The sequence below is a fragment of the Pseudonaja textilis genome, chromosome 1 (assembly GCF_049901715.1).
Source record: "Pseudonaja textilis isolate UNSWEBS1 chromosome 1, rPseTex1.2, whole genome shotgun sequence".
Taxonomy (NCBI): Eukaryota; Metazoa; Chordata; class Lepidosauria; order Squamata; family Elapidae; genus Pseudonaja; species Pseudonaja textilis.
Genome location: NC_141990.1, coordinates 286,758,580 through 286,775,613, shown reverse-complemented (window position 1 = coordinate 286,775,613; position 17,034 = coordinate 286,758,580). Strand labels below are relative to the sequence as shown.

Sequence of the window (17,034 nt, the reverse complement as noted above, 5' to 3'; positions counted from 1 at the left end):
GCAAGCATTTATATAGCACTTTTTAAAAGCTGTTAGAAAATTCTTGAAATGGTACTCTTATTTGAGTAGATTCCTGCCAAAATGTATATTAAAATTACATTTGTAAGAGTTGGCTATGTACAGAAATGACCATTCCTCATAAATATTATTTTATGGTTATGTTATCCAGTAGTTTTACATCTATCAATTCTTCAGAGATAGTTGGATGAAAATAGTCTTTATAAATATGGAGATCATCAATCCAATAACCTTTCTATATTGTTTTGTAATAGATCGGAAAGTATGTGGTTTTATTTAATTATTATTTATCTAATTTATATAGTTGCCCACCAAAAGCAACTCTGGACATGTACAACAAAATTAAAAACAATTGATAAACATGTAAAACTGCTATGTTATAAAAACATTAGAAATAAAAAAAAAATAAAACAAGAAAATAATAGACAACGGTAGGCTGATAGAATTACTTCATTTCACCCATCCCAGTTGTGGCTAATCATTTTGTAATCTTGCAGAGGTTAGAGGGCTGAGCAGGATATCCTGTGTAGTATTAATAGTGAGGTAGTGAGCATGCAAAGATTCAGTATCTTGCATAAGATTTTCCATTCTTACGACTAGCAGAATAATTATTTAATGGTGAAGAAATATGTTTAGAGCCACAATAACAATCACATTACTAAACCCAACATTATATAAATGATGTAAATTGTTGCTGTCCTATATTCTCAATGTTATTCTGATGTATTAATAATCCAAATACTATTTCTCTTATTTCCTTTAGTATTTCTGCTGCACACTATACTATCTATATAAAACTCCTGTTCCTGTAACCTTTCATTGGGCGAAATGGTGCATCATAGGGCAACAATGTTTAAACCATGGAATCTCATCTAATTTAGAGAATATGTCTGAAATTTGGGGCCCATGACCCATGCAGAAGTTAAATTTGGCGAATTTTATAAAACATTTTATGACATCAAAACTATCATAAAATAGTTCATGATATAATACAAAATGTCATTAGACATTTTCTGTACTAAAGGTTGACTGTACTCAACGATTCAATTTGGGCTATTTTCAAGGCACGTACATCTTTGAATGTGTCCCAGCTTTTCCAGGGAAGTCAGTAACATTAGAACAATGGCTCCCAACCTTTTGGGCACCAGGGACAGGTTCCACGGAGAGAGGTTTTTCCGCAGACCTGAATGGGTGTGTTTTTGCGTGCTGCCGGCATCCTGCAGATGGGGCTTCGTTGTGCAGTCTGGTTGCTGACATTGGGGACGCTTGCATTAGAATTTCTATTGAAGGCACTGAGGAATCTGGTAAGGAAATATCTCTGAAAGGATGATTGAAAGAGTCGTGGATTATCTACTTGTTTTTTAATAATGCCAAACATTGATATCTGCTTCTGACACAAATAACTCATAAGTGTTCAGGTAATAATTGCTGATAGATAATAAAATAGTTTTGTATAAATGTTTCTTATATAAATGTATAAATGTTTCTTATAAGACTCCTTGTCTCAAATGTTTGTGAGAACCTAGGAAATGTGGAGGAAAGAAAAAATTCTCAAGACATGGATGGATGGTTTAATATGCATTTATAACAATAATTATAAAACTATAAAAATTATAAAACGGTAAGATTTGTGGACTTCAACTCCCAGAATTCCTCAGCTAGCAGCTGGCTGAGGAATTCTGGGAGTTGAAATCCACAAGTCTTAAATGTTGCCAAGGTTGGAGACCCCTGAACTAGGTGACCTTGAGATGGAGCTGTCCTTCCCCAAAGTGTTTCCACTAGGACAAACTCTGAGAGTGCCTTTAGGCCCAATAGCCATTCTTGGAATTGGTAGGAAGCGTGTCCATTGGCTAGACAAATCCCAAAATAAGATCTGAGGAGCTACAGGGACTATCCAAGATTTCTTCTAGTCAGCCACACAATAAGATTCATCCTCTAAATCAGTGTTGCTCAACCTTGGTAGCTTGAAGACTTCCAGAGTTCCAGTATTTTTCCTTGCCATATTATTGCCACCTATTTCACTAGAAGCAAAAACTGAAAAAAATGAAATGGAATGGAATGGAATGGAATAGTTTGTTGGCCAAGTGTGATTAGACACGCAAAGAATTTGTCTCCTGTGCATAAGCTCTCATGTACCTACAACAATAGTGATAGGTCAATATCATAGTCATTGTAAAAATACATTCATCATAAAATATTAGATACAATACTTAGTGATAGTCATGGATACCAAATAAATAATGAACACAAATCATACTAGGACACTAAGTAAGCAATATAAACGGTAAGATACAAGCAACAAAGGTGAGGTTTCTGAAGCCGTGCACTGGGCCATTTAATTCTTGACTTTTGCCTCGTTTTTACATAAGCCAGCACAGCCTCTTTAAGTAAAGGAACCAGTGCCGGCTGTGTTACACCTGCAGTTAATAAAGATGTCAGGAAGTTGTGCGATTCTCGAGTTTACCCAAGAACGCGTGAGCCAGCAAACACTCGGCAGCCTTCCTTAACGGTCTGGAACCGAACCGGCCCACTGCCGTTTCCCCCAAATCTAGGAGCCCCCGCCCGCTTGGACTCCCCCACCCTTTCCCCCGTCCAGACCTGAACTGCAGGTCATGTTTTCTGCTACCTCCAATTTCCTGGCTTTTGATGGGTGGAAAACTCCTCTCCGTCGTTGGAGCTGGGCTGCGGGGGGCTTGTGGCACCGAGAAGTTGCCTCGGCCCCCCAGTCTCAACGCGCCGACTTCGCCAGGGCGAACAGCAAAGTCGACTTCTACGTGGTGTGGTCTCTGCGCGAGCCGCCCCGGCAGCTGAGTAGGTGAGGTCTCCGGGCTGCGTGGGTTGTCCCGCGCTGAGAAGATGAATTGGGAAGGCAACGTTAAGTTGCTGCTGTACGTATAGCGCTCAAAACAAGCAACCGAGTTGCCTTTGCATTGTTGAAAATTCATTTACGTTGAGCGTTTTTAAAAGAAGTCCCGGTAACTATGCCTTCGTTACTCTCTTGATACCAAATGATGTTGGATTCAAATTTCAACAGAAGTTTTGGTTGCCACGATATAAAAAAAAAGAGGTCGAGGTTCTAGAAAAAAATGCAGAGAAAAGCCACAAAGATGATTAGGGGACTAGAGGCTAAAGCATACCAAGAACAGTTGCAAGAAGTGAGTGTGTCTAGTTTAATGAAAAGAAGGCCTAGGAGTGACATGATAGCAGTGTCCCAGTATCTCAGGGGCTGCCACAAAGAAGAGGGAGTCAAGCTATTCTCCAAAGCACCTGAGGGCAGGACAAGGAACAATGGGTGGAAACTAATTAAGGAGAGAAGCAACTTAGAACTAAGGAGAAATCTCTTGATGATCAGACCAATTAATCAGTGGAACAACTTGCCTTCAGAAGTTGTGGATGCTCCAATGTTGGAAGTTTTTAAGAAGAGATTGGATAACCATTTGTCTGAAATGATATGGGATTCCTGCTTGAGCAGGGGGTTGGACTAGAACACGAGTGTCAAACTTGCAACATCACATGACGTTTGCGACATTTCTCTTTTTGGCCATGGCCTGAGCATGACACATCGGGCCCGTTGACTGCCAGTTTGACACCCCTGGAGAACGGTCCCTTCCAACTCTGTTATTCTGTATTAAGTAGTAATAGTGCTCCATTTGCCTCAGTGTGGTGCATGAATGGTTTATCCAATAATTTATGGTTAATCTGAAAAACTTCTGATGAGTTCAGCAGGTCAGCCTGATTTTAAAACATTGCTTCAAAAACAAAAGTAAGCATGCTTATACTTGTTTACCTGCACACATTCTACTGTATATTATTAACTTTATTTGCCTTTTCTAGTTATTCTGCAACCTTAGGTAATACTTTATGAATTTCTTTTAAAAATAGTAATTACCATTACTACCATTATTTTATAAAAACAATGTTTTTATAGGAGACAGTGCCTCCTTTTTGGTGCTATACAGAAGTGAAGCTGAATATCTGGAAGCTATTAGATGTTCTTAGCAGCCAGTAAAGCAGTAGAGACTCTTCTATTAAAACTTGTCTTCCAACTATGGGATGCCTTCCAGCTGTTCATTTTACTCAGTTCAACTGCTTGTTTCAACTTTTTCTCAAATTTGGGAATGGGGAAAACAAGGGATCCTTACAAACAGAATCAGTAGAAAAATTATCTTTGTTACATTAGCTTCCTAGATGTTATCCAATGTTTTTGTTGATCTACTTAATTAACAAATAAGCTTTGCTTGCATTTTACCACTTCATTCTTCAGTTTAAGCCCAGCTATTTCCTTCTTCCAAAGTAATTTTTATATTCTATCCCCTCTAAGCAATTGTCATCGGAAATGCTACCAGACTCGCTTGCCGCTTCCATTGCCAAAACAGTTTGTGATCTTCGGGTTGGGTGACTGGAGCCACTTTTCTCAGAAAACAAGCATTATTGTGGATGTGTTAATAAATCAGGATATTAAGCCTCAAAGAATTGGCAAGCTGGGATCTGAAACCAGGTAAATTCCAGTCAGGTCCCTTCCACTTGGGTCCCAGGCCTCAGCTTGGGCCTGAAATAGCATTGGTCACACTTTGGGCTGACCTCTGATGGGAACAGAATGGGGTTAGTACATCCATCTTTGCTTTTCCAAAGCAGGTGCTCTTGGTAACCTTCAATATCATCCAACCGTGGTATCTTTCTGGATCTGTGTTAGGGATTGGGAATAGGTGCCACTGTCTTGCACTGCTTCTCTTCCTTCCTCTGTGGCAGATTCCAATCATGTGGCTTGGGAGGGAGAGTCATGCCCCAGGCCCCTACTGTGTGGGATTCTGCAAGTCCAGTAATCCCATTACTCTTGTTTAACATCTATGTAAAGCTGCTGGTGGAGGTGTCATCAATATGCTGATGATAGCCAGCTGTAAATCTCCACCATGGTGAAATAAGCAATGCTGTTGAAAGTGACTGTTGGGGATTTGGATGGGGAACAACAGACATCAGCTCAACCCAAGCAAAACTGCATGGCTTTAGATCTTGGAGCCTTCTGCATCTGAGACTTTAGTATCTTTGGTGCACTATCCCAGATGGATCCTGTTCACAATCTGGGATCTTTCTGCATTCATAACTTCTTTTCAAGGACCAGCTGGCAGTCACAGCTACTATCACTTTTGCACAGGTTTGTGTTGTGCACTAATTGCACTTGTTCTTTGATCAGAAGGGCTCTACTCTCAATCAGTCATTCCCCAGTCACCACTTGAACAAAGTACTCTAAGGGGTTCCATGTAGAGCTGCCTTTGAAGTAGCAGCATAGGCTACTGTGTGCCCCTAGATCATACCTCTACTCTGTAAGTTGCATTGACTGCCAGTCTGCTTCTGGGCTTAATTTAAGGTTATGGTTTTGACCTTAAAACCCTACATGGCATGGGGCCAAGTTATTTGACTTCTCCCTGGTTATATCTACCTGTCCCATCTGTTCTGAATGTTCTGTTTGTCTTTGGTTCCTATTATTTTAATTTTGTGCACTGCCCAAAGTCACATGTATGAGATAATGGTTTATGGATTCAATAAATAAATAAATCTTAGATCCATGTGTCTGTGTTTGCTTGAGCAGATGTTTGGTTTGGGAAGGTGACTGGAGAGTTGATATTCTCATGGCTTCATTTAAGCAGGCAGAGAATGGCAATCCTATGAAACTTCTGCTGACTGTTAAGGAAGAGGTAAGTAGACTTTATGTTTAGATGTCTTGTTTGTGTGTTGCCTAGTGACACTTGATCCTTGTAAATTTATTTAAATTTTTTACCAAGTTTGTAAAAAAAAGGAAAACGTCTTTTTTCTTTTTCTTTTTTAAATTTTTATTCTAGAAAAAACATTTATTTGACATACATTTAAAACAGACAAATCAACATACATACATACATACATACATAAATACATACATACATACATATATTTCTGAAGTTTTCGCGGGTACTTACATGTATGGTATTCAGCTTTGTTCGGGTATTTTCCCACATCATTATAGTTGTGCTTTTAAGGTTGTTGCAACATTTTGGCAGAATCTCATCTGCCATCATCAGGGTTCCGTATTGTGTTCGTCTGTAAGTCAGACTTTCATAGCCGTTTCACGGCTGTGAAAGTCTGACTCACAGACGAACACAATACAAAAGCAGAAGCCTGATGATGGCAGATGATGGCATATATACACATATACATATATATACACATATATACACATATATATATATACACACACATATATACATTTTACAGCACATATTGAGCAATGGTTTTTTTTTTTTTTCTTTATCATTGACATGATCTGCCTTGTTACAATAACTCCTTCGTTCTTTTAATGTTTTAATTTCTCTATATAGTTTATGATTAAATGCATGTCTTCTGTCATTTCCATAACTTATCCAAATATCAAATATTACCTTTTCTTTAACCACTCATACCAAATGTTCCATATTTCATAATAGTCACTATCTTGTTTATTTTTTAACAATTTGGTTAGGCTATCCATCTTAGCACATTCATGTATTTTCTTAATTACCATATCCTCTGAAGGAATGGAAGACAGTTTCCAGTTTTGTGCATAGGTTATTCTGGCTGCAGTTATGATGTGCAAAATTAAATATTGATATTTTTTCTCCATATTTAAATCTATCATACTTAGCAGAAAGGTTTTGGGTTCAAGTTTTAAATTTTGTTTTGTTATATTTAAAATCCAATTTCTAATATTTCTCCAAAACTTCTGAGCACATGGCAAGTCCACCACTTGTGAAAATATGTTCGTTGTGCGTAGTTACATTTCCAACAGTTGGGTGGTAGGTTGGGAGTTGAAGTCCATGAATCTTAAAGTTGATAAACACTGCCTTATGCAAATCAGAAATATAATGTAAGGTAAGCTGCTTTATCCATTAATGACCCAAATCATTAGTACAGAGATCTCCAAATTTGGCAACTTGGCTGGCTGGAGAATTCTGGGATTTGAAGTCCACAAGTTTTAAAGTTGCCAAGTTTGGGGAGCCCTGCATTAGTACTTTATTAAGAACTGATCTTGTGCATATTAGCAAGACAAACAGATAACACCAGCTGCAGTACCTTGGAGTTGAGGAACAGACCCAATAAGTCTAACTTCCTCTCCTTTTATTCAGCCCATGAGCCTTATTTTTAGCAACAATCATACCTTTTCTTTATTTAATTATATTGCCGCCTATTCATGCAAGGCGACTCGAGGTGGCTTACATAATGTAAAACCATATTTAAAACAAAAATAAAAAATAAAAACAATAAATACTAACAAAAAGAATCAAATTAATAAAGTACAATAGAACAAAATCTGGAAAAAAAATCATCCCCAACTTCCCCCCTCCCACCCTGACGATGGGGCTCCATCCCACTCTGGGGTCCCCAAGCCTGCTAGCAAAACCAGGCCTTCAGTGCCTTTTCAAAGAGTGTTGGAATGCGTCCATTCTAATCTCTGTGGGAATGGTATTCCAGAGAGAGGGAGCCACCGTGGAGAAGGCCCTTCTTCTGGGTTCCATCAGGTGTATCTTCCTCACATGTTGCTCATCACATGTTGGTAAAGTTGTAGCTGGTATTGTCGTGTTTGCATCTCCTTTTTAAACTGTTCCATAGCACTTCCATTTAATATTTCAGGAACCAAAAAACAATCAGTCACCTGTTCTTCCTGAAGGCACGCTCCAAAGATTGGAGGAACTCTGTATGATGGTTTTATACATCAGACCCTTGTAATTACCTTATTTCTGTCTATTTGTACCATATTAGATAAATACTTAATATTTAGATAAATACTTAATTAGAATTAAGTAAGAATGGAGATTTAAAGTGGAGTGGCTGAATCAGAAAACAAGCCACCTGGTTTGGTGATAGAGAAACTTCTGTTTCAACAGTTAAAAATATTCTCTAGCTCTGTGAGTTAGACTGGTGGATGTGTCAAGATGTGTCAAGCCATATCAAGATGGCTCCAAGCTTAAAGCACCACTTCTTAACATCTGTTGATCTGTTGAGCCCTGTTTTTTGCTGCCTCCAGTTTCCTGTCTATAAAAAAAGAAAAGACATTTTTAAGCCACACTTGATTTATAGTGTAGTGTATGTGTAGCTATGCCCTTTTCATGGCAGGAAATGTTACTTACTACTTTAGAGCTTTGGTAGTCTTGGGTAGTCTCACCTTTATATAGTTTCCTGGCCCAGATAAGGTTGATGTAGTGCTGCCATCTATCAATAAATAAATGGTAAACTTTTGGTTGTAGCTGAAATGGAGCTCCCTGATGTTTGTGTTAGAGAAAGGCTGCCTCAGCTCCAAGACTTTTATTTTACTTTCAGATGGAACAAATCTCAGTACTGTGTCCTCTGGTTTTTCTGCACATCAGCTTTTAGTGTGGCTAAACAGCATCCATTTGGCTATAGAATTCTGGCTAATATTATATCAGAATATGAGTGAGAGAATATGGCCTTGACTTTTTAGTGCTCTCACTTATAAACATTCCTTGGCATATAAAAGAGAATATGATAATAAGTTTTTCTAGTGTGCCTGTTCTCGTTATTAAGATGCTTGTTTTTAAATGTAGAAAATTTCAGAGAGTAATATTCGAGCACTGGCAGTCTGAAATTGTACTTTAGAGAATTCTGTTGTTCTGGCTGCTATAATACATTCAGTGGTTTCAGTTTATGGAAAGTTGTTCAAAGTCTATGGTTCCTGTAGCCCACAGTAATTTTAGGAAATTAATGTCACAAGATGCTTCACTCTATGTGTACCTGCCAAATCAAACAAGACATTCAACATGCTCCCTCCCAGAGTGGCTGGTTGGGTCTTGCTGAAATCTTCAGAAATCTAGTTTATGGAGCATTTATAGGGCCTGGATAATTTCTGATGTAATTCTACCTTGTTTTCTGATGGGCAGTTTGGAAATCAGAGTTCCTCAATGTGCCATAAAGAACCTGTGCTCGAAAAGAGCTACTCTCCACCAATGGAAAAGCTACTGATGCTACCTGCTCCTACAGAGCTGCAGGCTAAGAAGAAAACATGTCTACCTAACCTTATTCAGTTAAATAAAACCAGAAGGACTCTATTTGAAGTCTCAGCAACCCATAGACAAGATGAAACTGAAGGTAAAAGGTTTTCAGTTACCTGTTTGCAAAACTAAATAGCCGTATTGTTACAGCATTCCATTATCCCATTTTGATTCACAGTAATACCTTGTGTGAAGTAGGCTGGGCAACAGTGATCGGCCTTAGATTGCTCAGTCATCTTTCATGGCTGAAATTGCATTACTATCTTTTCCAACACATTGCACTGGGTCTTGTTGAGGCAATTCCCTGTTAGGAGAATGAGCGCATACAGGGAGACATATTTGAGAGTAGTGTTTGAATAATACACACGCAGCACACAGATACACTGTACAGTAAATGTAGGTTTTTACTTCCAGAAATGTTTAACCAAGTTCAAGATAAGCAGTCCAAAGTCATTCACAGGTAAGTCAGTCAGTTTTCAGTCCAGGGATAATCCAATAACAAGGTCCAGTGTCAAAAACAGTTCAGTAACAGACTTACATCAAATCCAAGAATATCAGTCAATTAGGAGGAATGGCAATACTCTCCAACAGAAGGAAAAAGAGACTCACTGCGACTTCTTCTGAGACTAAGACTAAGACTAAACAACCCAGGTTTCTTGGCTCCATCTTATGGCCATTTGAGAAACCACACCCAATTTAGCATTCTCTTAAAGACATAGTATTAAAATGTCTATCCTGGCTTATATATTTCCAACCCAAATAACTGTTAGGTGACTTATATTCCTAACAGGTGTCACCATCAAAGCATTTATTTGTGCAGCATTCTAATTCATGGTACAGGTAAAGCGATGGTTCATGTGTTTAGAATAAATGTTAATATTTCAGTACTTTGCATCAAAAACTATGGCTATAAAGCTATTAAATTTATGCTAAATTACCTTGAATGTGCATTCTAAAACACATAAATCTTAAGTCTGGTAATACTGGCATAAGAGACAGCTTGGGTACAGGTCATTATTTCTTATTTTGGCAACTTTAAGATGTATGGACTTCATCTCCCAAAATCCCCAACCAGCAAAGAGAATTCTGGAGTTAAAGTCCACACATCTTAAAGTTGCCAAAGTTGAGAAACGCAAATGTTAAAGTGCTGGACAAAAAGCAAGGAGAACAAATTTCTATTCCTGCCAAGACCAGTCATTCAGTCTCCGTCTTAGTGCAAGTGAAGGAGGAAAGCATCATAAATTATTTCTGAAAATGATGCCTAGAAAACTGCATGGATTTATCCATACAGTCTCTTAGGCATCAAGTCTGACTGGGAGTGCATGTGGGTGGAGCCCTGCCATACTCAGCTGGGGAAAATGAAGATTTAGTATTAGTAAGATGCTTTTATACTAAAAATTATTTTGTGCATTTTCTCTGCAGATTTGGAGGTTAAAGAGTTGCAAGGTAAAATGCTTTAAAAATATTTTTATTGAACTTCGCTTGGTGTGTCTAGATCAGCAATTCTTAGTTGTGTTTAATATCCATCTTGTGTGAGTTATATATGGAATTGTAATTAATATTCCATATTTCTGGATGAGAAAGTAAAGTTTTTCTATTTGTTCATTTCATTATACTCTGTCCTTTCTTCAGGAGGAAGAATAGTATAAAAATAGTTAGAACATTAAACTGCTTATTGTTTTACCTCTTAGGGGCAACAAAGATACAACACACACAAGGACAGTCTTTTAAACCAATAATTTAAATTTGTGCTCATTTATTACAGGACCTTCAGAAAGTTTAAAAGAATTAGAAGGTGTGTTCTAGGATGCCAAGGACTACCTATAGAAAGACACTAGATATACTTAGGAAATTGTTTTTTCATTTTTCAGAATGTTAAATTTTAATGTAATTAAAACATAAATAACAATATAATTTAACAGTAATAATAAAAATACAGTAACACAAAATATCAATAATGTATCTGACAACATCTAAAAATGAAACTTATATTGATGGCTCCTGGATGAATCCTGGAAAGCCCTCAGAGAAAGCCAGGTTTTTTTCAATTTTTTGAAAGACCATAAGAATTGGGATCACCAACTTTGTGTGTCAGGAAATAAGAAGGCATTCCTTTTGGCCTCCTCATGTCGCATCTCCTGATAAGTGGAGTCCCTGGTAGGTGTTTTCTGACTGACTGGATCAGGCTAGCAACTTTGATCAGGAAAAAGTTATCTCTTTCATGGAAGAACAATAGTTTGATACTGATATTTCAGTAAATTTCAGTAAAGAATGAACAAAGAATGGCCATTTCATATAGTGTTAATTATGGTAGTATGCAAGTATCTTTCATGGACTAAGCTTATAGGAATAGGTTTTCCTCAATTATTCATCCACAATGAAATGGTTTCTGTGGCCTGGTTCTGTTGTCTGACTCTACTTCTACTTGTTGTCTTTAGCCTGTCCAAGTGCTCGATGGTATCATGCTATGTGCTTGTGTGACAGAGATACAGCAGTTTTGATTGGTGGTGAAGGATCTAATCAACAATTCTGCAAAGATGTTCTCTGGAAATTGGAGATTGGTGAGATACTTCTGTGCTTCTAATAATGATATGCCTTGTTGGCAAGTCATGGGAAGAAAACTTTCAAAATCTTCTATATTGAAGGGACCATTATCTGTCTTACAATTTGAGTTTAAAGTTACTGGAATCAATTTTCATTGAATAACATTGGGGGTTGCCTTAAGGAAAATGTCACTGAATTTCACAAATATAAGACTATGCATCTTCTCTATTTACCATATATCTTTTAATTCACAGATAATGACTTTTGGTTCCCTATGGATTTCCCAGCGCAAAATTCCATACCACAGTGTTCCCGAGGTCATAGTGCCACTTATGACCCAGATACCAAGCGCATCTACATATTTGGAGGTGTAAAAGAAGGGAGACACTACAACAGCATCTATGTTTTAGATACAACATCTTGGAAATGGCTTCATGTTTTTGTGAGTAGAAACCAAACATTGGGCACTGTGGAAGTGTAGCTTCAACTTGCTTTTTGTGTGCCTATTTTTTTGTTCTTGCAATCTTCTTATTCTTTTTTGGTAACAAATAAGAGTTCAAATACAATGGCAAAAAGTGGAATAATTCAATGCGGACACAAAAAAGGGAAGTAAATAGAGCAGATGAAATTTTTCTTATAGATTACAGTGTGATAATCCAGGGTGGGATACAAAACAAACGCAGTCACAGAAAACAGGTGAAGCCCCTTTTATTCCTTCACTTTGCTTCCAAGCTCCGATTACTCTTGATGGAAGACAAAAAAACTCCCAGTTACAAGAAGAAGAAAAAAAGCAACACAAACCAAGCAAAATAAGGGCTGGAGTACGTCCACAGATAACACACACTGGGAAGGATGCCAAACTCAGAGAGGAACCATAAACTAGAGATATTTTCACGCTCTGTTTCTGGCATTCGCCTGTACGCTTGTCTGTCCTCTTATTCAGTTGTCACAGCTGCAGCCCATGAAGAGGATCAAAGCCGTCTCCTCCTGAGTAGACCACGTCTCTCCCTTATCCTCTCCTCCCTGTGTGCCCTAGGATGGAGAGTGAATGAGCCTGGGTCCCTTCCCCAGCCTCCTCCACAACCTCCGGAGCCACACTTCCACTCCCTGTGGGCTGCTCCACCTCTGACTCAGAGTCAGTCTCCACCAGGGGCATGATATACAGTTAGAAACTGGAGGGATGCTATCCAGTAATGCTGTTGAGAGCAGGAGAGCGCCCACTGCTGATGATGTTAAGTCAGATTGGCCTGCTGACTTGGGTTGTGATGAGAGTTTTCTTTCTTCTCAGGCTAAAGGGAAAGTACCCACTCTGGCCTTTCACAGTGCAACTGTCTATCGTAAGGAATTATTTGTCTTTGGAGGAGCTTTCCCTAAAATGTTGTCCTTGGAGATGGGCGCCTGCAGTAATGCACTTTTTATTTTCAACCCTGACTATGAGATTTGGTACCAACCTATTGTGGAGGGGGAGAAGCCTCTGCCAAGGCTTGGGTGAGGCATCTTATCTTGAACTCAGAGGACTCTGAAATAGGCAAGATTTATTTCCTTGGTCTTTTTCTCTGCCAAAAAGTGAAGCAGGACTTCTTTTTCATGCATTTTTATTTTAGCTAGAAGTGTTTCTTTTTATCATACTGTTGTATAATATTCAATAACTTCAAAATCACATGGAGAGAGCCTTGGATAAACCTACCATTTGAGTCTTTCTACAGAACTCATTTTAAATAATCATATGCATTTATGTACTTATTTCCTTTTTATAGCCATTGTTTTTCCCCCCGTCCCACTCATTATTGCTTAGCACTGCAAATCAGTGTTATCTCTTAGCCATAGCAGAAGGAAGGATTTTAAGTAAGATCCATTTGTCATGAATGGCAAGACACTTTCACTCATAATGGAAAGTTTGTGATTTCTCTGGTCCCCTTCTCCCCTTCTTTACTGGTGCTTCCATTTATAAATTTAGAAATGTCAGAAAACCAAAAATAGGAACAGTAATAGAATAAACCACCATTGTGGACTCTTGAAATATGCTAGTTAATGTCATTCCCGCTATCAGATTATCCTTCTGATAGTTTGTGTCCTTGATTTTTATTTTAAAGAAACATTCAATAATCAACATAAATGGAATATAAAATGTTGGCTAGTTGGTGCATTTCTCCTGTCAAGGTATCAAATAATAATGTATGAACAAGATTTCTACCTAAGTATGTTTGATTTTTACGTTCTCTGCCCTTATCTCAAAGTCACTCAGCTACTTTGTTGAAGAACAAATTAGTCATATTTGGAGGCCAGAGGACTTCTACATACCTGAATGACACACACATCCTTGATCTAGGTAAGAAGAGCACAATGCTTGCCTTCTTAAATGTTATCTGGATTTGGACAGGGTCAAGAACACACCCTTATAGGCAGCTCAATTTGATGAAAACAAAAGATTAGCCTGAAATGGAAGCTGCCAACACATGAAGAAAACTCACAGAATAGTAAATAGGAGTGTCAAAGGTACTTTTTCAAGAGGCAACTGGACTTTCTGGTTTTTGTTTAAAGACATTTTGCTTCTCATCTGAGCAGCTCATCTAAGAAGTGGACACAGAGCTGAGGAAGCTTCTTGGATGAGAAATGAAACGTCTTCAGAGAAAAACCAGAAAGTCCAGTTGCCCTCTTGAAAAAAACAATCTCCATAAACGGTAAATGGGAATAATTTCACTTTGGGGGAAAGGCAGTAATAACGATCTGACTTGTAGGACTGTAGGTCCTGAAACAGAATTAATGCCTAGGATAATGAAATAAAACTGCATCCTTGGACTATAAGTCCTTTAAAGAGAGGAAGTTAATTTTATGGCAATAAACAGAGCAAAAAGGTGTTGCAATATTGAATTGCAGTTTTTGTGAAACAGAATAATTTAGTTGCCAGATGATGTATCAATGCACTCTGCGCCCCTTTCACTTTTCGTTATTGCTCATCAATGCAAATATGCCCTTTAGCTCGGTCTTTTTGAGGTGCTATAAAACTTGTGAGACAGATTTTTGTGTGGGGGGGTCCAAAGCATCTTCTAATTCTTTTATCTCCTACTTCTAGGTTTTATGGAGTATAAAACAGTTCCATCTTTCTCTGGACAGCCTTCTGCTCGCAGGTCTGCTCATGGTGTATATGTGCTCACTTTCATTAACTATGCCATGCTAGCAAATAAATTTGAAACAGTTTTTTAAAAATCAAATTTATATGGCCGCCCATCTTGGCATCTCTAGGTTGAGATAAAGGAAAGAATTTTAAACTCTTACTCTTTGAAAGTTTGTCAGTTTGTAAGGAAAAGCATTGATTATGAAACTTTGCAGGTGTTAATCCTTCTATACATGCTGGTAAAGGATGCTGATATAAATATGGCTAGAATGAAATTTAAATAAAGTCTTAACTCTATCCCTCTATATAATTTGAGAACTTCACTAGAACCAAGCCATCTCCCTTAGAGATGCAGGGGGCATGTCCTATTGCCCCCCGCCCCGCTTCTCTGAGGGAGATGGCCAGGTAAGAAATATGAAATATAAATACATTTGTTTTATGGGTGATCTCAAATTGTGACCATTTATGTAATGACCATTAGAATTGGGGGCTGAAAAAAAAATCACAACCAGTTGTGATAGTTGCAACATCCCTGTGGTCGTGTAATCAAAATGCAAAGCAAAGGGCATGTTATTTATGACAATTGCAGCATCCTGGAGTGGGGTGTGCGTCACATAATTCCCATTTGCTACCTTCCCAGGAGACTTCCAGCAAACAAAATCAACAGTGGATGCTAGATTCACTTAACAACCACATGGTTCCATTAATGACTGATGCCAAAATAGTTGTAAAATCAGGTGTAACTCAGTTAATGACTGCATCACTCAGCAATAGTTTCTTCCCAGTTGTGATTGCAAGTCCATTCAAATTGCTCCAGTCTAATACGCTTTTTCATATAAAAAGATAGAGATTCAGAGAATCTGGGACTAAGCATGTGGTACATTTGGAAAAAATAAAGGACTGGGCATACCTGACTAGAAAACATAATTCCTAAGCTTGGGAAGTAAATCTGATACATGAATACAGGTACTCCTTGACTTACAACAGTTCATTTAGTGACTGTTCAAAGTTAAAATGGCACAGAAAAAAAAGGCTTATGACCATTTTTCACACAACCGTTGCAGCATCCTCATGGGGTCACATGATCAAAACTCAGGCACTTGGCAATTGACTGATATTTATGAGGGTTATGGGATTATGGGATCCTCTTTTGCGACCACCTGACAAAGTTAATGGGAAAGCCAGATTCACTCAACAACCGTTTTACTAACTTAAATGACAGCAGTGTTTCACTTAACAACTGGGGCAAGAAAGCTCGTAAAATGGGGGCAAAACTGGCTTAACAAATGTCTCAGCAACAGAAATTCTGGGCTTAATTATGGTCGTAAGTCAAGGACTACCCTATACGTTTGCATCCAAGGCTTATCAATGCTAATTAGAAGTGGCTAATTTTCAGGTGATCTATTTGGCTTCTAGTTTCCATGCTGCTATCCAAATCTCCGATCAAAAAATGTTGATAAGTGGTGGCTGTAATGCCAGAGCAGCCTTTCAGGATGCATTTATCTTCCATTTAGGTAAGTTATAAAATTCTACCACAAAACTGCTCCTTAGTCCTAGAAAACATTTGCCAGGGCTCATCGTTTTCTTTCCCTTGCAGATACCTTGACTTGGAGTGCAATTAAGCATAGTGATCTTTGTGCTGTGCCCAGGGCAGGCCACACACTGCTCAATTTAACTTGCACTAACCTGTCAAACACGGATAAGCAGAAACAGAACAAAAACAACTTGTGCACAGTGCTTGTCTTTGGAGGTTCAGACCATGCCGGCAAGTTCTACAATAGTACAAATAAATTCCAGCTTGATTTTCAAAACTAAATACCAGTAAGTGCCTGCGAAGAGCCCAGCTGAATTGTTTTGACTCCATGGCAAGATCAAGACACGGAACAACAGAAACAACTGGACACCAGAAGAATAAAAATGAATTGATAACTATGTCAAAAAGAGCAGGGCTGTTGAGGCTGTACCAGACATTGCTTTAAGGTTTGATTTCTTAGATCAGTGTTTCTCCAAATTGGCAACTTTTAAACATGTGGACTGAGAGCTGAACTTCTGGGAGCTGAAGTTCACACACATTAAAGTAAGCCAGTCTGAGAAACACGGTCTTAGACCTTAGTCTAGATTTAAAGTGTGCCACAAAGATGTCAGCCCATCTTTACTCTTAACACGGATAGGTATGAGGCAGGTGGATAGCTTCTCACTTTGCGGTCATTATCTCAGCTGTTTCTGTTTTTAACCCCGGCAAAGGAGAGGGAGCACCATCAAAATAGGTATTTTGGAGATGGCTCAGTGCTTCCATAGAATGATTGATCAATGACATCTTAATATTGCTCTGAAATATGCTGG

At 38.4% G+C, this 17,034-nt stretch overlaps 1 protein-coding gene across 1 annotated transcript; it reads left to right on the top strand.

The window, feature by feature from the left end:
* Positions 1-5,615: 5,615 nt before the first annotated feature.
* On the top strand, positions 5,616-16,506 carry LOC113438742 (RING finger protein B-like). The gene is made up of 10 exons (XM_026704261.2): positions 5,616-5,711; positions 8,922-9,129; positions 10,455-10,478; positions 11,471-11,593; positions 11,831-12,018; positions 12,865-13,064; positions 13,814-13,905; positions 14,650-14,704; positions 16,108-16,205; positions 16,289-16,506. Exons 1-10 carry the CDS (start codon positions 5,646-5,648, stop codon positions 16,504-16,506), a joined length of 1,272 nt encoding a protein of 423 aa, XP_026560046.2. The 5' UTR covers positions 5,616-5,645.
* The last annotated feature ends 528 nt before the right edge of the window (positions 16,507-17,034 follow it).

Excerpts from the sequence above, each read along its gene's own strand:
- LOC113438742 (XM_026704261.2), top strand. The coding sequence starts at position 5,646 with ATGGCTTCATTTAAGCAGGCAGAGAATGGCAATCCTATGAAACTTCTG. Across the intron at positions 11,594-11,830 it reads TCTCTGGAAATTGGAGATTG|ATAATGACTTTTGGTTCCCT; the intron begins GTGAGATACTTC and ends TTTAATTCACAG. Across the intron at positions 12,019-12,864 it reads GGAAATGGCTTCATGTTTTT|GCTAAAGGGAAAGTACCCAC; the intron begins GTGAGTAGAAAC and ends CTTTCTTCTCAG.